This window comes from Euwallacea similis, chromosome 11 (assembly GCF_039881205.1).
Source record: "Euwallacea similis isolate ESF13 chromosome 11, ESF131.1, whole genome shotgun sequence".
NCBI classification, from domain to species: Eukaryota; Metazoa; Arthropoda; class Insecta; order Coleoptera; family Curculionidae; genus Euwallacea; species Euwallacea similis.
This window is the reverse complement of record NC_089619.1, coordinates 4,296,493-4,324,490: the sequence shown is the minus strand read 5'-3', so window position 1 is coordinate 4,324,490 and position 27,998 is coordinate 4,296,493. Positions and strand designations below refer to the sequence as shown.

General features: G+C 36.2%; 1 protein-coding gene across 1 annotated transcript in view; it reads right to left on the bottom strand.

Moving 5' to 3' along the window:
• LOC136412243 (zinc finger protein ZIC 4-like) overlaps nt 1-26,080 on the bottom strand; it is a 35,764-nt gene extending 9,684 nt beyond the window's left edge. The window contains exon 1 of the mRNA XM_066395253.1: nt 25,021-26,080. Within this exon, the coding sequence (XP_066251350.1) occupies nt 25,021-25,828 (808 nt within the window). The 5' untranslated portion in view covers nt 25,829-26,080. The remainder of the gene's footprint in view (nt 1-25,020) is intronic.
• Nucleotides 26,081-27,998: the final 1,918 nt, after the last annotated feature.

The window sequence follows — 27,998 nt, the reverse complement described above, 5'->3', positions numbered from 1 at the left end:
AGGAGGAAAATCGTTGGAAGGCCAGAAAATTTATTTCTGGACTAACTCTGGATGAACCAAACTTTTACCAACTAATTGCCAGCACTAAAATAGTTTTCTTCATCATTGAATCCATGGAATCTAATTGTTTTGATCAAGCCACTAAAGAAATTATGAAGATATGTATGTTCTTCTACGAGAGTGGAGGTGAATGTGTAATAGTCGCAGCTAAGGAAAATTGATCACCTGAAAAGAGAAATTGGGATGAGTTACATTTAATCTTTAAGATTATGAAATCATCGAAAGGTGAGCGGTCTAGAGGTATTCGTGGCACTCGCACATAAGGGCTTCCCCGTGCCAACATAAATGTAAGTTCCAGGTGGAAATTGATCAGGAATATCAAAAGTTTACAACTTTCTAGTGATTTGTAAGGAAAAGCTGGAAACACTAATAGGCAAAATGCATAAAACAGAACCGGTTCTGACTTGCTTATGCGGCACATTTGCATAGATAAACCGAATAAACAAAATACTTGACTCTCGCTCTCGTATTTATTTCTATTTAAGTTTGGTGTAGTGACAATTGGCATGGCTTCACATCCAGATTGTTCGAATATAAAGGCCCTATAAAGAATGTGCCCAAATAAAATATAAAACCTGTCAAAGAACACAATACTTGATAAATAGCCAAGTATTTAGAGCTGAGAGATATGGGGTGGCTGCGTTTAAAAAGGCGAAGAAGGGAGACTTTGGGATGAATACGAATATATGAATTAATGGCAAATAATCGCAAAAAATGATAAACTTGAAAAGCTGCTTTTCCTTCGCATTACAAATTTCGTTCTCAATTTATCCATTTTACTCTCGAGGAACATAAAGCAGCTGCATAAGGGCAATTATTCAGCTCAGCCTCTCTTCCAAGGACAAACTATTTATCAGCCTGTAATTCCCTAAACACCTTCAGACCTCATTTATCAAACACATCCGATACAAATCTGACTTTGAGATAATCTCCCTTTTGTTACCAATTTTTTTTTCCTGAAATGGACCATACGGTCCGCATATCGAGATCTGATCTAATAAAGATATATATCTCTTTTTATGGCAGGGAATTAAAGAAGAATGGTAGGATTCCATTTACAAAAGAGATTGATGTCAAAAGGTGTTTAGTAACAAACTGAAACGTGTTGGGGCCCAACCAGAAAGGTCAAGATGTTCTTTACTGATATACGGCTTGATATGCTGTGGACCTTTATTAAAAATAAAAGGATTGGGTGGTTATTTAAAATTGCTTTTGCACAATATCAGGTTGCAGAGGTGATGTCAGACAACTAAAGGCTCATTTAATAAATTAAAGGGTCGCTAAGGGACCTGTAAGTTGGTAGCGAAATGGTAAGTACAGCCACAGCAATCTACACAGACTGTTGGGAGGTATACATGTCTAGCATGGGGATCTCGTAAACGGCAAGAGATGCGGGATTGGATAAATTAGGAAGATGTTGCGTAATTTGAAGGTCAATAAACTGCCACTTTGAAATTTATATATTCAGTTTCGACCATATTCGCTTAACAGAGATGTCCGAAGTATTCCAATTTTCGTTTTTAATAAATATTTTAACAACTACTCATCGTAGAGACCCAAAATAACAGATTACAAAACGTTTTAATAATAACTGAAAATCTGAAAATTTGTGTTTTTATTAATCTTTCCAATAAGGGATTCTGTGGTATTTAAAAAACGAAGAACTCGTTTATAGGCCTTATCTTGGACTCGTGCTATACTTATGTATATACACCTTTTTGAATTAGTTGATGTGAGTAGTGTTTTAGATTAAACTTTTAATTACATCGTAATGACGATTAAAATGATGAGAACCCTTATTAGAAAATAATGATGCCTAGTATGATCGGAGGATAAAAACAACGAATCGATGGGAAACAGGAAGTTCAACCCCAACAATTAGCAGTGTTTATGATGACTTATGATATCCGACAAATAAATCAACACAACACTTATGATCTCGATTATATTGAGTTGAGCGTTTGGTATCACCTCTTTTCCAAAATTCGCCAGTCACTTTCTTTTATTGAAAACGAAATGTGGTAAATCACAAATTTAATATATTGATGCAATTCGTTTAATTTTAAAAATTACATCTAAACTCATAATATTGTTTACATGATTTATCAAGAACATATGGTTGAAATCGATAGAGAATAGCAGTCTAATTACTTCACGGATATTCTCTGGGGAAAATCTTTTGCTGGGAGACATATTGGGATGGGAGTGGGTGGATGATATGATAATAACGGCTTTGACCACAGCAGTTTGCCTGCAAGTTGGATGCAGCGAGAATGAAATAAACGGCTGATGCGGTCACCGCAGGTGCGTCCATTCCATATTCCAGGGGCAGTATTCAGTCAAAATTAATTAAATCAAAAATTTCCGACAAATCTAAGAGAACAATTTTCTCTTGAAATTCCTTCATGAGGTTCAGACCATCGCACACCAAAATTGATCCAAATTTGGACGTAAGGTAATCACAGTTCCATTCAGAGCACCCGTGGAGAAGTAGTGACATTATCGGGTATAATGGGGTTAGGCGAATGATAAATTAATAGAAGAGCCTCCTTTTTCCCCGTTATCATTAAAGGCATTTTGATGCACTCAAGCCAGATCTTCGTAGAGAGTAAAAGATAAAAATTAATAATAAAATTTATAAATATGTATTTTTGAATTTTGAATGTACTAATAAATAACTAAAGAACTGGAAATCTCAATAAGAAAAAAATCGTTTCATATCACCAGTGGCGCACTCATTCATTGCCAACTACTCGCAGGTACTTTGCTCCTAATTTTTCCAATCTGGGGCTGGCACGGCAATGTTCTGTAGTGCCTGGTAAAACTTGCATTTTACTTAGTATCAAAATGTATGTTTTTTCATTTCCTATTTTGCTTCAGTATACGTTTCCACTCTGCAAATTACATTTATCAATATTCAACCAGTTGTCGGAATATAAACTTGTTTCGATGCGTCAAAATCCATATTCGATAGTCCAATGGTAATCGTCTGCTAAATAAAGCATCAAATCAATAAAAAGGACTAAAAAGGAAATACTCGAGAGTCGGGTTGTGCGATTTATCGGCAGCAAAAAGAGTACATTTGTAAAACGTTATCGAAAAACGACAAACCAGTCCGTCGGTTTAGAGATCTCAGCTCTGATAAGGCCTTCTGTGACTGTTTTAAAAATTCTTGCAGAAATATTTATTTGTCTTCCTTGCGAGCAGATAGCGGTCCTTACCAGTTGTAATACGGAATATTAATGCTCGTATACTATGAGATATTTATAAAATAACGAAATAATTTAATGATTAAAAACAAATATCAAGGCTGAATGGAACATGACAAATGACATTTTTGGCGAGCAGGAGGCAGGTCAGCAGGAAAAGATAGTAATACATGTTTACACAGACATAGATAACATTAGTACCGTTTTGAAAGGAAGTTATTAATGACGGCTCATTACGAACAACGTAAAGGAATATTATAAATGGGGGCCAACTGCTTAGATCACATAAATCGATGCAAAATGCATTTGTTGGCTCTAATGAGTATGTCGAACCTAACAAACCTCTTTTAAAAACAACTACCAATAATAATGTTAATAAGCAGTTTAGCAATATAATTGTTGCCTAATATCTACCCGTTAATAATTATTGTTGCAAAAAATAGTACCATTTAACAGGTTGATTATCAACGATAGAACTAATATAGAAATAACAGGTATTGCATCACAAATTTAGTCATAGGAATGCCAAGTGCCCACAGAAATCTATTTTTAGATACGACATATAGCATGTTTTAATTATTTTCTTCAAATGCGCATTTTTTTACGAATGTCAGAATATTTCAAATCATATCGGAAAACACTCGATTTTCATGTATTTTCATTTCCTACGGGTCGCGGGCGCAACCTTAAAAAAATAAGCTTCGTCCAGTATCCACACCACCGAGGTCACTTTTTGAGGCGAATTTTGAAGTTTTGAGCATGAAATCCCTTTTGTTCTTTTACAAATTGTTGTAGTTCGTGACAATGACCATGAGTTACTGCACTTGTCTGCTGCTTAAGTGTAAAACAAATTGACCCATTTATCGATCATTCTCTGTGACGAAAAGGAAAATTGAAATAATGAGATGTGATTCAACCGTTTTGGAACAAGCAAAAACATCCATGAAGAATACATTTTTCTCGTAAAATGAAAAATAAGAAACTTCCTCCTCTTGCCAACCCCATCTGGAGACATATTATAGAAAGACGAACTAACGAATTTATTACTACCCGACCATACTTCTGCTCTTCTATATCTCGACTACCCATTTTCTCCCCTTTCCTTTTCAGTTCTGGGGAGATACTGGGTATGTATATAAAGCAGGGAGGTTGCCACAAACTAATAAAGTTTTTAATATGATTATCAGTCAATATATCATCAGGCAGTTAATATCAACAGCATTTATGAGTACCTTCCAATTGGCACCGTGTAGAATAACACATATTTGCGCATAATAAACCGTACAAAAAGGAATCTGAACAATCAATCCATGGATTGAACCGCATTGCCTTCTAGCCCAGTAATACGATACATTGAGAAAATGCGGTTAAACATTCCTCCCTCGAGAGATCTTCATTCATACAAGAACAAAGCCTTTTTTTATTATAGAGAAACACACTGTATCCTATATTGGCCTCTTTATTCCTTACAAAATGTCTGCATCCGCTCTTTTTCAGTTGGCTCTGCCCAATAAATACAGATATCATTCACGGTTTTATAGATCGTCAACTGTCATCGGAGTGCATGAGCCGATTGTCAAACGTTTATTGTCACTACTGCTTACTCTTTTTAGAGATTAAGGTTTAGAGGCCCATTGTTAGTGATGGGGTAGTGGAGCGGGTATAATGGCGGATTAGAGTTTCGGTGTATACATAATCGCTTTATTTTATAAATGAATGAAGAGATAGCTTGGGAACAATAGGGTGGGTAAGAGTAACATCTGCGTGATTGGACGCCATTTTAGTTACGACCCGCCGAATAGAGGCAACAGGGAGAGGGTGGTGTTAGCTCGTATTAAGAATAATAATAATCACGAGGTATATTACTTACCACTAAAGCATAAAGAATATAAATAAGAAAGAACTCTTATTTACGGCGACCATACAGTGAGTTCGACCTTTAGTACAACGGTCGGCCATTGTTTTGTAAGGCGAAGTCGTGCAAGCTGCGGAACGGAGCGACCGGGGCCTCCACAGGTTATTTATTTAATTAAAAAGAAACAAAAGAACGATTCACGAACAGCAATAAAATAAATGAAACATTTGCCGCGCGATTAATAACCTAGGCATGCCACGATTTGTCTGAATTGTCGAACTTCGTCACGATTGGTCACGAGTTCCGGATGACGAGGCATAACCAAAGGAGTTAATGTTTGACTTGTGGAATAGTGTCTGATTCTCGTTGATCTCATGTTTCTATACCTTGATGTGTTTCCGATGCCGTGACAATTTTAAGTTAGCTTATGGACATTGATATTTCCATAAGTTTTCTTAAGAAAATTTACAATAAGCATATGCATATATAGTGTGATCCAAATTGGCGTATTGAATGCTGTAAAAGATACAGAAGCCATTATATGAACACATTCTTAGAGAATTTTATAAAAAAGACCATATCAGGTTTAAATATTGCTTTCATTTTTAGCTTTCCCCAAAAATGGGAAAATCTTTGAAAAATTGGAAAACTGAATTTTAAACTTTGCTCAATAGTTCTTAAACTCAGTCGGAAGTGATTTTGAAAATAAAATATTATTATTAGGACATTTTTTGCATAAAATGCCATGACGTATCAGGAAATTACTTATCGTCACTTGATTCCGCGTTATTTGTGGTAAATTGGTAAATTCTCATGATGCTGGCATCTCGTTTTTTTGAATTGTCAGAGAGGGCTTAAAAAACGTTTTCCAATTTAAAAATTCCACATTGTAGATGACATAAATACGTCGCTAAAAAAGGTTTCTAAGTCCTTTTCAAAAATTCAAAAAAACGAGATGAGGCCACCACAAAAATTTACGAAGCAACACAAGTAACTCACACAAAATTCGGAAACCGGTAACCATAAATTGACTTGATACCTCATCGCATTATACGCAAAAAGTGCGCATTAATGTTTTATTTTCAAAATCACGTTCGAATTAACACCCTGTATTAAGAACTATTGAGCACAGTTGAAAATGAAGAGTTCCCATTTTTCGACATATTTTCTCATTTTTACGGAAAACGATAAAAGATACAGTAACCGGAAATTAGTTTTCTATTAAATTCTCTAAAACTTTGCCCACTTAACCGTCTCTAATGAAGTCCACAGCTGTAGAAAGAGGAGAAATTTCTAGAGGAGAACAATTTGTGTTGTGAAAAGAGAAAGGAGTAACTAAGAATTTAAAAAAATGAAATTTGATAGGTTAATTCATATCATATCCATGGCAGTTATGTACTTAGCACCTTACAGTTAAAGGAAATAGAGATTTATTATCAAATAACCTAGTTGAAGGTAGAAGATAATTGAGTTGATTTGTAGATTAGACACTCATCAGTTATTACGTACCTATTATGGCAGTAATTCTCATGTATTCATATTATAACGGGTGATCATTAAAAAAACCATCGCATGAAGCTGTGAACCGTAAACGAAGGGCGTTGCGTAAGCCATTTGCTATTTACCATCAAACATCCGACTGACAACTGATAACAGATGATTTTATCCAAGACATGCCTCTCATATTTCAACGCTTCCATGAGGTTTTTTTAACGATTATCCTTTATTGCTTTAACAAAACCATTAGAATATTATCTAATGTAGCGAGCGTTCGAGTCTAGTATAAAAGATCACACCTATGATAATATGATAATCTTTTTCAAGTTCAGAACATCAAGATATTCATTCATGCATTATATGGATTTAGGAGTAGTGTGGCCTTCAACTAGAGAAATTTGATGCTTGTATCTTTTATAAAGACCTAGCGGACCAATAGTGAGGATAGACTAGCCGCCAGATATTATTTTGAGGACAGTGAAAGCAGTAAGAAAATTTTAAGTAAAGATTCATATAATGCTTCCAGTTCTTCTCTGTTACAGGAGAAACGGAGTTAGCCGACTATCTCGAAAAATAAATGGTTGAATGGATTGTGTAGCGGGTTGTCGAGGTTCCGTATGTTTGTGATAAGTCTTAGTGCAATCTGTTCTGCTTTTTGGGATGATTTATGATATATCTTTAATTATTCATACAACTCTATCATTAGTTGTAAATCAAGTCAATATTACCAATAGATTTCAGCGTGTAAGGGATTTGTCAAATCCACGAATTTAGCGAGGAAAATGCACCATCAACATCCAACCGCAAATCCAAAGGTGTCTGCAAGATGAAAAATTAATTCACAGAATAAATTTAAAAAAAAAACGTATAACGCTTAGGTACAGGATGTACAATGATGCACTGTGTCTTTGGAGGGTCTAGAACTTAACTTTTGCTAATAGCATAATAGCATGACGTAGTATGGCGCCCTATCACGAGTTTTTTTTTTTTTTCATTAGTGAAGAGACAATGAACTGCGAAAAAAGTTGTTCCAACGGGTTGAAAAAAATACCATTTCTGAAAAAACAGGTGCCTATATTAATGCGTTGTAAATAACTATATCCCAACCACAGTAAATCAGACGGTTCGTATTTTTGTCGCCTGAAATAGAGAACAAATTAACTGAAACCTTTTCAAACTATCCATCTCATCTGGGACGTATTTAAATAGCAGCGAAACTGACAGCTGCCAATCTTGTGTAGACAATAAGCAATAAGCCTCCTGAAATCCAATCTCGCTCGTATTATTTTAACCTACAGGCTCATATTGCTTGTCGTTGCCGTTTCCTACTAATGAAAATAATATAATGTGTTCAGCTGTAAGTAAGTCAGTTCGTAAAAATGACTATAAATGTTACTGTGCTTTTAAACGCATCCGTACGTTTACTGCCCACATTGATTAACCTAACTAACCGAAACCCCACAACGCCACCCCAAATGGACCCCAAGGAAAACAAAAACGAAACGGTAGATAATAAATTGCTTTCCTATCAGAGGAGGCCTAATTCGAGCCCAGTGAGCAATGAACGTAAACAAATTAGCGTCGGTGACAACAACGGGATGAAGACAAATGAATTGGCATTAAATTAATATAGCAGGGGCGCCCGAAAAGTAAGACGAAGGGCTGTAGCGTCTAGACTGACATGGTGACAGCGGCGACTTGATTTAAAATATCATTAATTTTAGAATTTTAAATAAGCAAATGTTCTACTTGCTAGCTCTCCTTTTTGCATCTAATAAATTTAAAGACGTAAGATACAATTATCATAGTCTATTGTATTCAACAATCTTCTAATCCGCTCTTAACTGATAAATCCCGGAAAATACTGCTTTCTGAGTTTAGCAGACTGGCAACCTAAAACAAATCCGCAACTACAATCAGCTCGAAGCTTTTAGAGGTAAAAGACCTAAATGGTGTCTACTTTATTTATGCTGCTGTACTGCTCATGACGGTATGGTGGGTATCCATGGGATTAGTTTATGTACGTTCTGTATAAGAGGGCAGTTATTTTTATCGTATTTTTATTGTGATATGTTATTTTGACAGCAAATTTATCAGCGAATTAAATTTCGATCCTACGGATAAAAAATATTATTTCAGGTTTGCTCGTATGGCAACTTCAAATGGATCAGAGCCGCATGAAGATAGGAGATGGAGAGCACGATATTTTGGACTTAGCTCGTATGCCAAGCCGGAAGAACGGTAATAATCATTTAAGCGATTTTAGCAGAAATAGTTTTGTATCAATTCGGAAAAAAACAGAGAAGACAGATACCTACTGCCATGACAATAGTTTCAAATTGGCGGGGGAAAATCTATGAAGTGCTTACAGGATTTTTACTGAATAAATAACTATACGAAAGAACGATAATTCATCATGCGCTAAAGTTTTTATGCCAGTTTGCTTGCAAATATGATATTTTCGACCACGAAGTGCAGAATTGAACAAGGCGAAAAATGGGCATAAATAGCTGGACCTTTAGCCATTATAACATGATCTAGAGCGACCGATACTATTCCACTTATAACATGAATGAAAAAAGCTACTACTTGAAACTGGCAAGACCTAATCCCCCCAACACGCAAAGGTAGCCAAATATTAGGAAGGTGCGTAAAAGCACCCAAACAATAATCACTGGGCTACACTTCGAGAGTGCCATGAAAAAGCAATGAAAAAGCTTTAAGCTTACTCTAATCCAGTCCGAATAGTTGCTCCATTCATCTGTTCAGGTAAATGTTTGCCGGTAGGCCGTGCTTTCGAGTGTGTTTTGTCTGATGAACAAACGAATAGCGTCGGCAAACATGGCCAACTCGGTATAATGTGGAATAATACGTTCATTATGCCGGAGTTCCAATGCGGAAATAAGAGTCTATTGAAATATATTACATTTGTGAGCGAGAGGGGATGCATCTTTGCGGTTTTTGAGAGGTTGTAAAGCTCACTTAACCGTAAACTCTCACACCAACATATTTTTCAACGAGGCGGCTGTGATTGATGTTTGTGTATTCTGTTTGTATAGTTAACACTTTTTATTGATGTAACAATACTTATATGTTTTTTCAGAATCTAATAAATGTATGACCACGCCCAAGTGTCTGAATACTTAATCTTCAAAGATCGTCGTTCGATTATGTGGCGATTCAGCCCGTTCAAACAATGTCGAAAACATTTATTATGACCTATCAAAAGCAGAGCTTGGGAGATTAACGGGGCCGAAATCCTTATACAGGGGGTTTCTAGGACAACGCCCTCCCTTCGCAATGATGAGTATCTTTACACAATCGCGACATCCACGACGGCCGCCATTTTGGCTGCTGACGGAGACATGTGACGATCGATGCGAACAACGAGGATTAAGGGAGAACGTGCAGAGTCGGGGAGCTCCCAAATTTCACCAGTTAGATAGGTATGATAAGACGGACTGTAATGTGTAATGTAATTATTATAATCAGTTCAAAAATAACAAAATGTAGTAAGCTAATAAATAAATATTTTCTCCATGATTTTCGATTTTATTGATGGATTGAAATGAAATTTAATGAATACATCGTATGCCATAGAAGCCGTCAGATTTACTCGTTGACTTACGTCAACTCATGACATTTTGTCAATACACATTTCAAAATATTGAAAAAGATACATTAAGGAAATAATGTAGAGATATTGCTGGGTCTCAAAACATTGTCATATGTTGAATACTGAATGTATAGTTAGCCCTATAAAGGTTCCCTGTAATTAAAAAAAACTGCTTTTCAAGAAAATAAAAATAGGTTCCTAGAGAAAAACAACTTTTAAGAAAGAACGAAGGACAAGAAAAAATTCGTAGCCGAAAAGTGAAATAATTCAAAATATTAGAGAAGAAGTCATTGTTTATCATTGAAAATTTCGAATTGAAATTTTGTAAAAGATTTGAGAAAAAAAGTACTGATCGAATCAAGTGTTTTCCGATAACAATCTGATTTGATAGGGAACATATACATATTCATCCATGAAACATAATTTCCATAGGACTGTTACTTTCCTTCAGCACGGAAAATTCGAAGGTAATGTTTAAGAGGCCTCTTTAAATAGGCCATACAAGAGAAGAACATGATGTGTCAAATAAAAATATTCTTGATATTTAGTGCCGAATCTAGAAATGTAATCTCGCTTGATACTTATCATATATACATCCGGTGCGAACACAGTGACACCACTTTGAATAGTTATTTACTTGAAAAGTGTTGACCACTTACAGTTGACCAAACGCCGTGAGTTCCGTCAGTAATGGAGTGCGGCAAAGATACTTCCGCACGCGTTAGATACTATAATTTTAATATAGTACATTTTTTCTATAAGAACGCATGTATTAACTTTATTATCATCGGAAAATTCAATTAAATATTGTCGTACGGTAAAATATATACATTCACACATACAGTAAAATGTTTTACCGCACATTTATCAATGTCAAATTCGCACCACAAATTTTTTGATCCTCAAAAACTTTTTACAGCTCTCGTACGGTAAAATGCTACTTTCAGCTCGTACCAAGCCACTTTACCGCAAGCTTTTAGAAAAAAATTGCCGTATTGATTCTATAGGATATTACCACATAGCGTACTTTCGAATTGAATAAAGCAGGATGCAGAATTGTACCTATGACGTTTGGCATGTAAATTTCTTAATACCCTATACAATATATATTCAACATTTTTTCAATAAATCATATGATGCGATTAAGGACCAAAAAAACAATAATTCCTTTCAAGGCGAAAATTTATTCGGAAATCTGTGCTTTCCCACCCTAAGCGAAGAGGGAAACATCGAGCAAAACGCATGAAAAGAGGGGTTAACCGAGAGAAGACGGGCAGCAGATGGACCCATGTATTTTATCCCTCTTGGTGTTTATGAATGTAAATTAAACGACCCTCATCGCTGAACGAGGCGACGATGCTCTGTTTGTTGTTTAAATTCACCTTTCAGAGCAAGGGATGCTGCTTTTTTCGGAGTTTTGGATCATGAACGAGGGATTTATTCATTAAATCTCGCGTTGATTTCCAGGAAATGGACTAAAGTAGCAGTTTGCAATTTTAATGCACATAATTATGGTTGTGAAAGAAAGTAAATAATCATCACTCAACAATCTTCACAACTTGTTGATAATTGTATTTGTTACTGACAAACTAATCTTTTAGGGTGCTAAAGAAGATGCTCTCGGGGGCAAATCCGAAAACCCCTTAAGGCTTTTAGTAGTACCGTTTTAAATCTCGGTTAAACATCCTATATATCCTGCTTTCAACCCCTAGATAAAGACCTATAATTAATCCTCTTAATCTTTTTAAAAGGTAGACCCGGCGATTAGGGAACCTATAATTAAGGAATTGAAATATTTGTTTTTCGTAGAACTTTGCAGTTTGAAAAAGGCGGATGTAAAAGGTCTACGCTATGGAAAACTTTGCACCCGGCTTAATTTGAATTATGATGAAAATATTAGAAATGGCTGCGACTCGTCAATTTTGTTTTCGAGGAAGACACATTTCAGCATTAAATGTAGATTAACCAACACAACCCTCTTCGTGGGGGTACATTCAACTTTAAAATCTCAAATGGCACTATAGGTGGAGTGACACCTCCTTTGAAAGGGTCTTTAATTCCGATTGTTAACATGTAATTTTTTGTCAATTTTAGATACAATGAAATACTTCGAAATTTGATGAATATACATTGAAAATAATTGAAATTTTTGGAATTTTTTCTTCAAACTGAATTACTGCTAAATAAACCTGAAAATATGGGTGAGCACGGGTGCAAATTTGATAAATTGAAAGTGGGAAGATTTTACACTTAGCCACCTCGAACCTCATTGCAATTTGTCCAGCCTGTGTTACTTTAAAATTAGTGAATTATGTTGGTTTATTCTCTAAAAAGTGATCTAAAATTTAAAATGAATTGCGCGCTGACAATCAGAAATAAAAATCCTTTCAAATGAGGCGTCCCTCGTCCATAGTGCCGTCTGAGATTCCAAATGCACCTCCTCAAAGGGGATTATTTTGGAGAATCTACATTTAACGCCAAAATGGGGCCCCTCAAAAACAAAATCGACGTGTCGCGGTTGTTTCAATATTTTGATCGTAGTTCAAAATAAACCGAGCGCAAAGTTTTCGGTGGTGCGCCCTGTACGTATTTGCCACCACAACCTCAGATTAGATTTTTTGAAATTCATTACGCACATTAAATCAAACGCAAATACTATTCAATTAAGGTATAACGAGGACAACGTGGGTGAATAATGACGTTTCGGTGTACACAAACACAACAATTAAGGGCTCTCGAATAAACTTATTGAGTGTAATGTTTCCAACTTAATGGAGACATTCTCCCTCTCCCACTTCATTAGTGACAGTTAATGCTGCTAGGGGAAATAGGAAAATTGCGGGCGATAGCGATCAGAAGCTGATTGGGTTTATTCTTTGCGCCCTGATTGTGGATATAAATTGATTGCTATTCATAAGTGCTGCGCATTTTCCAGATTACAAGCAACAATGGAACACGAAATTAACACCTTCAAAGTAAGCTGTTCCCTTGAAAAATACCTTCCCTCGACTGCCCCACCCTACACACAACGCCCCGAAAACTAATCGTTCTTTACACGCGAAACCGTCGACCGGTCCATTTTTTAGACAAATTGAATCCATCAATTTCTTCGACGTATAACAACTCCGATGATCGATTCCATATTTAAAGATGGCGTCCCCGCACACACACACACAGAACAGAACAGAATAGAGATCCCAGATTATAATCGCACCTGTATGATGAATGGTATGGAAATGAGTCAGCAAGATGTTCCTCGATGGTTATATTGGACCCTGTATGAGCAGATGAACAGGCCCTCGGTTGTATGTGTATGTAGTAATAATCATCATTTTTCCTTAAGCGTCACTGCTAATTCGACTACTTCAAATTGACCAAAAATTCCTAAACGTTTGGTAACTCTAAAAAAGCGAAAAGCAAAATTCTTTGTAGTCCGAAATGCAAGCCCTCCGGTTTCACAGCAGACCTTTTCTAGGAACAAGAACAGATTTAAAACTGAATAGACACTTTCCACGAAGAAGTAAACCGTCATAAAGGCTTTTAAATCTTTCGAAGGCCTTTGTGTCAATAATACCGGAGATATCTGTTTGGCGGCCCCGCCCACAAACTTTAAAAGTCATTTGAAAGATGTTTCTTTCGGGCATGTAAATTGCCCATTTTTGAGAATTCCAGCGAACAGGTATAGGTGTTTGTTCGTTAACTATGATAATTGGATTTTATCGGGGTATGATGACTTTGGATGTATATTAGAAACGCGGTTTTTTTTAATTCGTGTGTGTCTTTGGCTTTATAACTTGTTTGGAACTCAATTTTTGGAATTAGGAGTCTATAAAAACTATTCCGGGTTTCCCCATCTTACTGATAACATTTCGGAGTATATTAGGCCATCCTAAAGGCAAACAATATAAACGTACACGATATCAAAAAACTTGCTTTTAATGGACTGAGGTATCGCCTAGGCCTTTCATGGCGTTTAATTAAATATAATTTCATTCTTATCGATCCCTATTCTAACCAATAATCATCGAGACTCGGGAAATTTGTTCAATATCTGCTCGAAAAGCTCACTAGTGACCAATACTACAAAATTTGTGCATGAACATAAAAGGATTACATAATGAAGATTTAAACCAGATCGAAATTTCACCCAAATTTGATGTATTTTGATTATTTGTCACATATGACACATCTGTCAAATAAGTCAAATATGCCAAACATGTCACATATGTGTACGAAAATATTCAACTCATAACCTGACATGTGTCCAATAGAAACATAGACTTTAAAGTGAGCATACTACTACAAAATAAAGACTTTCGCCAGTTTAAAACTCGAAAAATTCATTATAGCCAAATGACATGATACCCCATTGTGGTCTTCAGAAGCTGATGGCGTGAGGACAGAAAAGCGATAGATATAACAAAGTCAAAATTTGAAAAATTAGTTACAGTTAATAGACTTGACTTTTAAATACATTCTATATAAATGGTGATGACTTGAATAGTTTTCTTTAAAATCTGAAGATTTCTGACAATTTGCCTGTGACAAATCTGGGACGTAGAGGCAATTTCAATGGAATTCAAATAAAAATTTAAAAAACTTTTTAAATCCCAATTCTTAAAAATTCAACAAGATAAAAAACGCAAGATACGCCACTGTACTATACTAAGTATGCGTCATGCTGAATTTTGTTGTAACGTAAAATTTCGAATTTTACTATTCAAGAATTATAGGCGGAGAAAAAGGGGTTCTGACTTAATCAAAAGAAATTCTTAGACCTAAATTTTGGAAAATTAGTCAAGGTCAAATACAAAAGATGGGTCACTGTCCTTTTGTTGTTCAAAATAAGATGACATGAAGTGCCTTTTGCACGTGTTAAGTACAATGTTTTTCCCTATAAGCACATGTGCGTTAGCTTTATCGATTTCTGTGAACGTAGTAAAATGTGTGTGTCATGTAAAAAGTTTAACCACATTCGTAGTAATGGCAATGCCTTGATATTGCCCAAAAAGATATTTGTTATTGACACGTGCCATTTACTTAAAAATATTAAAGTAGAAAGTTTTTTTACGCGGTAAAATGCTACTTTCAGCATTCAATTGTCCTCGATAAAACCACTTTACCGCACGCTCCTAGGATTTTTTAAAATAGGATTTCTGAATACAAACCAAACAAACGTTATATCTGAAGAAGAGCCTATTCAGTTTTTGCTCTCCTGATAGCTGATTTAAGAACACAAAACCGGCGTTTTTATGTTTGGTCGCCTCAGAATGCAAAAATTGAACTCCAAAAATTGTTTCTTCTAATGTGATTTTTTTCGGACCTTTTTCTAAGTTATTTATTAGACATATAAAAGTCAGAAATGTGATGAAACACTTTTTCACCACAGGTAAACAAGAACTCGGGAGCCATCTTTGGAAGGATATCATATTTGTCAAAATTTTCCAGGCACGTTTCTTCTTACAAAACGCGATTGAAGGTAAATCAAACGATCATGCATTAGCGTTTAAAAGTAAGGACAATTAGACTAACGATCTTTTTATTGAGCACAGTTGCATTTAAAGTCAGTAAGGTGATTCAATTTTCTAGTCACGTTGCTGTGTCACATTTCCTTCGGATAGGTCGGATATAAATAACGCAGGCGGCGATAAAACCAAACTCAATTATTGTCCAACTATCGCAAATGCCAACCGGGACAGCGATATAGCGAAAAATGTAAATTAACAGCCGCCATATAAGTGCACATAAGTTAAAAGTTTCGCGTGAGTCGAATGAAAACTGGCAAATTAAAACGGACAAGTGATATATCGCGCCACGGACCGACATATGTTTATTTATTTGTGAAATTATGCACCACCACTGGTGTATTATACGACGATTGCGTGAGGATTGTTTTGTTCCGAAGAGAAAATTCCACGATGCAAATGCAACTCTTTGGCGCGAAGGTTATCATCGAAGATCGCGGAAAGCAGTAAAGAACGTAACTAATAACTTACGGATATCGCATCCATTGAATGACATAGTCATGTCACCGATCATTTACGCACCAGATGTCACATCAATGATAGTTTGTTATATACAGGGTGTCCCTTTGAGAACCTTGCACCCCGCTTGTTTGAACTACGGTCCAAGTTTTTGAAATTTTGTTCGGTATTCTTCTAGCACCTTTCACGAATCTACGGCAATGCGTCTCTCGAATCCTCCAGAGTTCAAATTCGGTAAACTCATAAAACAAGTTCCTTTTGCTGGTTATTTCGCAGCGGAGAAACGCCCTCTCAAAACTCAAAAAGTTACAGTGAAACGACTTTCCTCGCTGCTGTTAAAATACGGCGGCCTGCGTAACCTCCACCAGTCTTTCTGGCAAAATTTCAGCGGATAAAAAAATCTTGACCCCGCAAATCCGAATCCGATTAACCACCCCGAAAATCCCCTTGAGAAGCATAAAATCGCATTTAGTTCTGCTCTCGTTACCACATTATCATCATCACTCAAAACAGGCATTTAGTCGCCTTTATTTTCGAGTGCTTTGGAACAAGACTGCGCCCCAGCCCCTCGATCATGGACGTTTCACGGGGTGCTTAGTTTTCTATCAACCCCTATTGAAAATCCAATGTTGCCGTTGTTCGAGTGTCCTCCAGAGGCCAATCAACAAGCCTTCTTGAGCTTTGATGACAACGCAAGCGGCTGTCGGTCGAGTTTTTCGGGTAGACCCCTCCGCAAAAGTTATTCTTTTGTTAAATCTATGCACAGTTGGGCATTCTTTGGTCTGTCAAAATACATGGAGGTATTTATTATTGCTTCTGGCTGGTAGCTATGGCCAAGAAAGATCATTTTAGAGTTAACTCATTTTCGCCTCGCTTATCTCTTCCACGCTTATTTCTTTATTTTTTTCTCATACATTTATTTTTCCCGCGTTTTTTCCTTCCGGCAAAATGCCTCAAACGTCGTTGGTTTAACATTGAGAAATATTTACAAGTGCGGAAAAAATAGTCATAACTAGTATAAACTGGGTCAAGAGGGTATAGGTATGTTCTAACACAGAGTTTCGGGTTTTCAAAAATAAATAATATAATATAAAATAACATAAATTTACTATTCATTCCTGTGGAGGACCTGATTGAACACGCAGCATTGAATCCGTATCCGAATTCGCTTACCCTGTAGCAGGGGTGCTTAGCATTCTAGACCCGAGTGTTTTATCAAACGTTACAAAAAGAAAGTGAGGGTAAAACGGCGAATTAGCTGTATCAAAGAATTTTAAGTTTTTTAGGGTTCCGTATTGAAACTAATCGTGTAGCAGAGCCTTCATTACTATCTACATATATTCTTGAGGCGAATTGTTAATTTTTTGGAAATAACGATTTACACTTCAGTAAGGGTAGTTCGAGCAATGAAATTGGGCGAGATGGATAGAAGAAAAGTAATGATGATGAAAATATTTTAAACGCTAAGGAGATCCTTTACTGGTGCATGGATTTGAGACGGATTGCTCATTTTTTCTCTTATTTTGTTTGCGAATAATGCCTCACACACAAGTACGCGTTGTTGAAGTGATGAAACTGCTAATCATTCTCAATTACAACTGAGACTGCATTCTCCCCTACATTCACCCTTTACTAAGAACTTCAACGAAAACCCTTATGGACGGCTAAAACCACAAAACAACAATTAACAGAACTAAAGTGTATGAAATTTCAGAAATTAAAATATGTGAAACATTTTGAAAATTCCTCGTCTCAATCGCTCAGGAATGACAATGTGAAAAATAAAAAAAAAAGATCAATTACGCACATTCAACAACAATTTACTTTGCTGCGCTCAATACGTCAGTCGTAAATCTGCGGCTCACTACATATGGAATCAAACTGCCTACATGTCCATTTCTAATTATGTCGTTTCAATTTAATTAAGCGTTGCTAGAAGAAGAAATTAATTTAATACAAATAAAAGTACTGAACAAAGTGTTCGGAAGCTCGCACAAAAGCTACAATGCAAAATATGAATGGTAACGGTTGTAATGCTACAAACACCGTCTGTGGGATCTTGAAAAAACGTATTTATTGATCAAAAATCTCGCCTTCGAGGCGCAATGCCAATCATCAACGACCCAGAAACCTTTCCTATCTATAAAACCAGGCGTAACTCAAATGACCGTGATAATGGGTCTGTCGACCCACCGCCGCCCTTTTCTGATAGCACTAATTCAAAATTAAGGGCGTTACTAGAGCAGTGTGTCCTCGAGTGTAGCACTTAACGTACGTATGAATACAAGATCGACACAAGATACATTATGGTTTCAGAACATTATCCTACCTGAAAAACCAGCTATGAACTATAAGTAATGGTGATGAGCCTCTAGGCGACATAAAAAAAAAACACGCTCAAAACTTAATTAAGTGTTACTATACAAAAGCTAGTTACCACCACTCTTCGTAGTATTCGCAACGGGTACTCTGCTTTCATGGTTATCACTCCCGAATTTCGCGGTCACTAACGCGAGCGAATCGAGCGTACCACTAGTGGTAGCATTCGCAACGGGTACTCTGCTTTCATTATCACTCCCGAATTTCACGATCAGGTTAAACTGTGGTCCAGTCCGGGCCGGTCTACCATCTCCATAGCCAGCGATGGTACTACCTCTGGTACCCCTCAATCGCCTTCATTGGGACGATGCTTTGAATGAGTCGCAACAATTCTAACCTGGCTGGAGCGATCAGATTAATTCCCTTTTCCAAACATCTATTGAAAGATGCAGTAATATTTTCTGCCTTTCTCCAGCACCATCGTACCTTCGCAAACCAAAGCCAGAGCTGTGGACTTCAGTATATATTTTTTCTGGGATCTTGCATGGATCAATGACCTAACCGTTTTCACGACCAATAATTTTTTTATCATCACTTTCAAGATTTGCAGGAAAACATGAACTCAGGTCTGATTGGTTAAAGTCGAATTGTAGTACTACTTTTCAGATTTGTGTTATTTACTGTCTTTAAAATATTATTATGAAATTTTACATAAGCGAACTGGGACACATCAAGGAAACATGTCCCTCACCTCAAATCATGTATTTGGAGCTAGGAGGAGTGGCCAACTTGCATTTGATGACATATTTTTAAGTATTTGGAGAATGCTCCCCTATTTACAATATCTTTTCTGGCTTCCAAGGTAATTTTCTTCGCTCTTTCTCGCTGGGAATTAATTAACTCTTCAGCAGTAGGTGTAAAACATCGCTGGTTCTTGCCCGAGTCGCTCTCTTCACATTTCCTCCTCAGCTGCCAGCATTTTTTAATTTTGCCAATTAAATCCTTTACTGTTTTTCATTCTCTACTTAAATTCGAAAACATTTTATTAATGTTCTTGCTGGTTCTTCAGGGTGATACTGCCATCAACTGACATCTGGTTCACTCTGAGACTCCTTCGTCTGTATCGAAGTACCATCTTCATTTACACCGTTAATCACTCCTCTGGAAGGCATGATTCTATTATTAGAAACAGTGTCACAGAATATTTGTCTGATTTGGTGCCCTGGGTCTCAAATACTTGCACTTAATTTTGTCCCACTATTAACATGTAGACTCCACTCCAGCTTTCAACATGGTATTTTTCAAGATGAATTTGAGAAGCTCTCATATGTACACCTTTATCGGAAAGTCATCTCTCTAAAACCAGACTGCAAAATGTTAACAATCTTGGCATAATTTTCACCTGTGGCAGGAAAGCGCAGCCCTAACTCTACTACCTGGTACTGTCGATTGCATTAAATGATCAATCTTGTCAGCTAGATCAATCTGTGTGCCGTCGTGAATCTTACGAAATTGTATATTAAATGTTCCGTACATTTGACATATTGTCAGTGTATGGTTGTTGTTGATCGGAGTTGAGATTATTGTAAATTGAATAATTTTTGGTCTTTTAAAATGGAACATTATTCTATCGCTGAGGTGACACGCTTCTAGCACCTGTATTCTATGAGGTAAATGGACATATGAGTATCAGAGTCTATCGTAGCAAATATCCAAATCGCAATATTCCGAATCATCAAGCATTCGCGAGTATTGAAAAGCAACTGAGGGAATCGGATAGTTTTATAATCCACATAATGTTAATCAAGGATGTTGATATGAAAAGACACCAAAAATTGAGAAGAAAACAGTATGGTGCCATCCCGATCTATTGGTAGAATATCTATGTGTCTAGAGGGTACCAAAAAACCCGTAACGTAATTGAGTTCCCAATTATTGCCAATGTAGAAATAAATAGTAAAAAAGCCTTCAGGAGGTCGGTTGAGAGCTAGAACTCTGTTTATATATTTATTGAAAATATTGAAATAGTTGCCTGCAAAAGTTAGAGACAAAAATTACAAATTCTGAACAATTTGATGGAGGAGGAGATGCCACTGTAGGATCGCGACACGGCGCTTATGGCTATTGTTGATAAGAGAATTAAATTTATTAGATCACACATAAAATGTTAAGGTTGATAGTGGCTTTATCTTTATTATATACCCATCTATATTAATTATGAACATGACGTATTTAATAGCGTATGAAATTCTAAATTAATATTGTTCTCAGAACATCTCAGGCCTCTTTTTTGATCAAATTCTCGTTGCCATAGGAAATGTATTTTTTATTCCGTCGGAATATATTTGCATAATAAAACTGCTGTCTTGAATTCGCAACTTTTCTTCCATTTTAGTAAATCTAGAAATGTCGCACGTATCGTTTCCAAGACCGATGAGCTGTACCTTTACAAAAGGCAGATTATAAATTTTTTGTATGTTTTCGTATCGATATCACTTCGTAGATGATTTCATTCGAACGTTAGTGCGGCGATGAACAAGATAGTAATGTGCGCTACGCCAAGAAGTGGGATAATCGGGATTTCTTTTATTGTAAAAACTCGTGAGGTACGCCGTTAGTGCATCCATGACTTAGTGAGTGAAAGTAGGCATTATTTAACTGTTGTTCTGTGAGTGAAAGTGGATGTTGCTGACGAGATTCTGGCTCACGCTTTTGGTGCTCGGGGGTGAGCCTTGATTGTTTTTTCTTATGGTTTACAGTTAAGTTTTGTCAGGTCAACGAGAACGACATAATTAGAATTTTGGTTGAAAATCGAAATTACTTGCCCATTTTGGCTCTTCTAAAAGGTAATTAGGGCCATCTTTGGACGCGACCCAAGAATGATGTCTTAACTTGGACTGCTTTGAAAATTTTTAAAACTTTTTTCAGGCATTAATACTGTTTTTTTCGTGATTCAGGTTTCAACGGTGTACGCCTCTCTTTCAGATCGAAATTAATTCGAAACTCTAACCGTTTTGAAGATTTTTTTTTCACTCATAAATATTGAATTTTTTTCTTAACTAATATCGATTTTCTTTCGGGAACTAATATTAAATTCCTTGCAGGAATTAAAATTGATTTTTTTATGTTTCAAGTCTCAACTGTGTATCCTTCCTCTTAAAACCGAAAATAATTCGAAACTAACCGTTTTGAAGATTTTTTTCAGCAGTTAATATTGAATTTTTTTATGTTTTAGGTTTCAACAGTGTACGCCTCTACTTCGAGTAGAAATTAATTCAAAACTCGAATTGTTTCGAAGATATAACATTTTTTTTAAAGAAGTAAAATTTAATTTTTTTTAAAGAATTAATATTAATTTTTTTGTTTTGTTTTATTTATTGGACCAGTTATAATGCTAAATCGGTTAAATGGAGATAACTATTTACTCTTTTTGCAAAACACTTTACCCGATTTATTGGAGGATCTTCCATTACAACTTCGTGACGAAATGTGGTTTATGCACCGCGGGGCGCCACCCCACTTTACTGTAAACGTTCGTAGATTTTTAAATGAAACATATCCTAACAGCTGGATCGGAAGAGGCAACGATACACTTGGTAACAAAAATATAAACCTTTATTTACGAACAACGCGTCATTTTTAATATTTTCACGCATTAAAAAAAGATCAGAACAACACGCCAATTTATGTAGTAACTGTTAGTTCCAAAATTAGTGAAAATCCATAAAACTATTTAGCAATTACTCGAGAACTTTGGCGCCCTGTAGTGGTAAAACGAAGCCTCATTGAATATAGGTAAGTTTGCCTAAAACTCTTTATTTTTGGTTAAGCGTTGTACAGCCGTTCCAGAGACACCCTGTATAATAACAGTTTGACTATTTGGTAGGTCTTAAATTAATGTTAATTATTTATTATATTGAGATTGATTCTTGGGTTGTGGTCCTTTGTATAATGAGCAACAGGATTCTTCAAAATTTTTGCAATACATAAGTTACGACGCTAAACACTAAGAAGTAAACGTATAATAATTAAAATAAAACTAACTTTTCACGTAGTATTAACAAGGTTTAGAGGAACTCTGTTTCTCCGTGCAGAAGGACTACAACGTTTATATGTAGCAAGTGTATGTTAATTATTTATTGATTTAAAGCCAAATTGGTTGAAAATTCTACTTAAATGAATTATGTGTAAATCAGTGAAGCCCTAGAACTAAACCAGGAGGCGAAAAAATGCTTGAAAAATCCAAGAAAGTTGATTTACTTGCCGCGTGTTTATAAATCGAGAATTAGTTTTGGTGTTAAAAGAGAAACAGCAAAGATTTCTCATAACAGTTGTTTAGCTAATTATTGGGTTTTTAGCTAATTTGTGGAAAGTACGGATGTTTATCGGTAGATATAGTATTGTATTCGCATATAATGGCCATCATCCGCGATGGAGAAATTTGAATTAAAAGGAAAACAAGTGGCGCAATTTATTATAGCAGCTTTGATCATAAGCTATTGCAATAAAATACTATTTTCTAATCACGTGCGAGAAATCATTCTTTCCCGTGCGTGTTTTCAGTGTGAAAAGTTATGCTTTTCCGCACATATGCATGTCAGAAGATTCAGCGCTATTTTCTCACAAAAGTGACATTGGCAGTTACTTTCGAGCACAGATTATCTAAAAATTATTGTTACATCTATTCATCAAGCAAAGCATCTGATCACAATATGCTTGAAAGAAAAACATTGTTCCTAACTCTTGCGGAAAGTCTTTCTTGCACTTGACTGCTTGTCCGAACCCTGCTTCTTGTCATTTATGCAACGGCAGCCGTGTGCAAGAAAATGTCATTTTTTATACTTGTTAGGAAAATAACTGTTTTTTATATCTCCAGTATCCATTGTTTGTGTAGAATATATGAATCTATATGATACTATTTAAACCTTCATAAGTAGGTATATGTATGTTCTTACAGACCAAATGAGCGAGCCGTTGAACATTTGTTCAATGGCTAATTAACTAGGAAAGAGATTATTAAATTCCTTGTTACAGCTCAACTTTTTCAATTTTATCCTATTTGCGAATAAAAAGACACAGATAAAAATATAAGCCGGAAAATATTTCATGGTGTTTTACACTCAAAGTGACATTATCTCATAATAACAATAGTTTTATTGAAACATTGACGATTGAACTTTGTTTTCAGCACATCGTCAAATGGCTAAAAATACAAATTGAGCCTTCAAGGAAAAAATTGAACCGGCATTGAAATTTTTGCGTCCCGAATTTTGGCAACGAAACGGTTGCCGATTCAGGTTTCTGTATCTCTTATTAGAAGCCGGTTTTTTCGGGACACCCTGTATAAATGGACCCGTAGATTTTCTGCAATAATAATTATTGTTTTGTTGTTGATTATTAAACCGCGAAACAAAACATCCATTCTGTTGATAAACGAATTTTTGACACAATTGTATAATTTATGACTTATAGAGATTGATAGAAATTTCATGGCGATAAAATTTCCTAACAGAAAATCAACATTTTCCATTACCGTGGCTACAATTGTTACTTAATGATGAAATGCTTTATTCTTAGTACAAAATAAGTGGTGAATGGAATTTTCGCAATAAATAACTCGGTATATTGGTAGCTATAAAATCGAAATATAATACACGACATAATTTATACAGGGTGGTTATTAATCTACCTCGTTGTACGGGTAACATAAATTGGCAAAGTTGCGTCGAGTTTGTATAACTTGATGGAGAATTGATTACTACTTTCAGATTGAAGAAATTTTAAGATTACTCAAATGTGCAGAAAAAAGTGGTAATGGATAAATATTTCAAAGTGAAATATCTTGTTAACTATTTATCGTAACAAAGAAAATGAGCACTATGCTTGATAGATGTTTTTATGCACAGATTACCTACGACGGTATTCTTAAAGTATACTATTTTTCGTTGTCAAGATTTAATACAAAACTAATTTTTTCATGTAAATTATGCTTGAACGTTAATAACTCGGTAGAATTTTTTTTTCAAACGATGCGTAATTGCATACCTAACTTTCGTTATTTTGAATTTCGCCGTATTTTAACAAAAATCGGATTTCTCACAAAGTTAGAAGTGACTTATTCAGGGAAACTGTGAAAGTAACTGCACCACGTTTTAATTCGATACATTTACTAAGAATCAATCAATAAATCGCATATGCAGTCGAGTCATTAACGAGCGAGTCCATGGTCAACTGGGTAAAGTTTCCATTTAAAAAAAAGTTTGTGACATATCTCCGGAGCCCACGACAATTTTTGCAAAAAAATTCTTCATATTCTATGCAAAAATATCTATCAAAAACTATCATGCAAGACTTAAGTAAATTAAGATTTTTTCAACAACTTAAAAGTGATCCAAAACGAAATTCTACTCATCAAAAAAACTACCCATAAAACAAGGTAAATAATCCGACTTGCATACGTACACAAGCAAATTGACATACCTGTATGTGTCCTTTTGTGAATTTTCAAATTCTCACTCCTAGCGAACACTTTACCACAGCCTGGAAAAGGACAATGAAACGGTTTTTCCCCAGTATGTACGCGAATATGGTTCACTAACTTATATTTCGCCTTAAATGGTCTACCGTTCCGCGAACAGTTCTGCCAATAACAAGCGTGATTTGTTATTTCCGGCCCACCAACATGTTCAACTCCTAAGTGTCCCACAATCTCCGACATGGTAGTGAAATGCTTCCCGCAAATCTTCTTCGGCGGAGGTTGGTCTGGATCGACCCACAAACATTGCATTTCTTGCTTGATGGGCCTCATGTACTTGAAGAACCCTCCATGCAAATTGCCAGGATGATGGGGCATCGCCATGGTGTGATGATTGATGTACTGATGGTTGGGTTGAGCATGATAAGCCGCATGGTGATCAGTCCGCGAATAGAGCATCTGATGATGCGGAGGTAGATGGAGATTGTGATGAGGAGCCATTTCTGAGTGGTGATGAAAAAGCATGGAATCGTTCGGAGCCGTTTGAGCCGTCGGAAAGTCATGATGCTCTCGCCTCAGAAGAAAATCCCGAGCGGCGTAGCCTGGGTGGGGATTGAGGTGTCCCATATGTCCGTAGTTGGGCTGAAAATGGTGATTTTGTGCTCCAGGACCCATATCTGGAGCTGTCATAGCAGCTGCTGGGTTCTGATGGGGAGATGGTAAGGCGGCGGCTCCTCCGTTATGAGGTGGTGACATCTTCAAGCCATACGCACTAAGATGGTGATGTCCCCCATCCATAAACGCGTTGATCATTGTTGAACACTGCCTAGTATCCAAACGTCACTGAACACGACAATTTAGGGCATTTTAAAGTCTGCGAATTTTGTTTAGAAAAACGTTTGGTCGCGTTTTCACCCTTGTTAACCCCAAAAATAACGTTATACACTCGAGAACAGATATTTCGTGCTGGGGATTCGCAGCATGACTGAGTATACTCAGGCTGCGTGAGCAGGCGCATGCTGTGAACCCCAAGGAAAGCATTTATTTTGTGCGCGCCATTGGACGATATATAGATCGTCAGGATTGGCGCGCAAGGAAATATGAGTTCTTAACTGAACGCGATTGGTCGGAGCTGGACCTATAAGAAACAAGGGTGTGTGATAATATCACGTTTTTCCTGAAGACTTGTTGATTTTTCAACGCGAACTGAAGATAAGAGAGAAAAATTGACTACTTGGATAATTAGTAAAGAGAGAACGCAAGTTGGTCTGGTAATGAGATGAACGCTTTTAAAGATTGTTTTAAGAGCTGTATCATTAACGAATTCCTTTCCATTTGGTTGCAAAATTAAGCATATTTTCGAATTGAATTTTAATTGAATATTTCATCCTACATAGATAACTTTAGTTATTAATTGATAATTAAAGTGGTTTCACAGTTGGCCAGTTGCGACAGGAGAACGTGTTTCAATGTTTTTCTTTGTGATTGTTGATGAGTAATTAATATTTTGCATGCGAATAATTTTCCTGAAACTTAAGGGGCAATGTCATTGCGAAGGTCTGAGATATAACTTGAAGAGAGTCTAAGAGGAACCTTTTCATCGCCAGTCGATTGTTTTACAGACTATAATTGTTATTGTGGGGGAACCCCACAGATCTCCCCTGGTAGAACATAAATACCTTTCTATAGAAAACCGCTTTGAAGAATATTAGCTAAATTTTTCTAATGAATTTAGTAGCTCATGAATTGCAGGTTGTTACTTACGACTGGTTTTCTTTTCTGGGTTATAGTTCACCTGAGGACTTGGTGATGAATGGGTGACTATTAGACAGCTATGTATGTTCTCTCATGGCACAGACAGGTTTTCCTCTCACTGTGGCGTCTTGCTATTGACGTGAATCACAAATGGTAAGGTGATTGTAGTTGTATCCTGACGCTGTCTCATCGCAGGAATCTTGATCTGTTGATACCAGATTATTGACAACAAAAATCTGATTAATGTCTTCTCTCGACCTATTGAATTGAGAGTTTATATTCTCCTAGAAAAGCTTACCTTAAAGATTTGTAAAAATTCTTCAAACAGGACTGTACATATTGCTGCTGTTGCTTTGATGTCATCTATTCATGCAACATGGATTTGCAGAAAGGCAGCATGTATCGTCTCAGCCCGAACAATATTTTCCTAACACCTGAGTGCTCTTTTCAGTTGCCTATGCAGATATTCAACCATACTATTAGCTGCAGGATATCTATTCTTACTGGCATAATGAGAACTTGCAACCCGACTATAAGTAAAAACCAAATAGAGAAAAATCCATATATACGAGGTCAAAAGAAGCCGGTTAAGCCATTTCTAATGTGTTAAACCGGCACTAAATTTAATATTATTAGTGGAGAGATTAAACGTACCGAAATTGTGCATCTGCATATCGAAGTTTGTGATCTGTGTCTAGGGTCCTGTTTCTGCTCCCCCTGATATCTCATGTAGTAGAGAGTAAAGATTTTCTTCTCAACTTTCTAGTGAAGGAAAGTATTAATTTTAGGATGTTGACTCCTACTTTGTGGTCTTAAAAAGAAACAAGCGAGGTTGCCAAGCCTATAAAAAATCATACGATCTCAAGAATTTTAGGTAAAACATCGAGTAAAATATTGTTACTTTTAGTAATCTGCTAGATCAACTAGTCCCGAACATGTTACTATTATAATCATCTTCGATTTTTATTTAATGGAAAGCGCTTTAACCATTTATAACCGGCAACAATTTGCCACAGTTTCATAGTTTCTTCATTTTTTTATTAAACTACAAAAACATAGAGATGTCTAAGTACTAAATCAGTAAGTTTTTCTAACATAATAGAGTCTAATTTGGACATAAAATTACTCCCTGCAAATGAATTTACCTTATTTAGTATATCGGGGATGGATTAGGTTTAACAGAATAATGTTTTTTTCACCCGGTATGGCAGGCATAATTTTTTTAGTT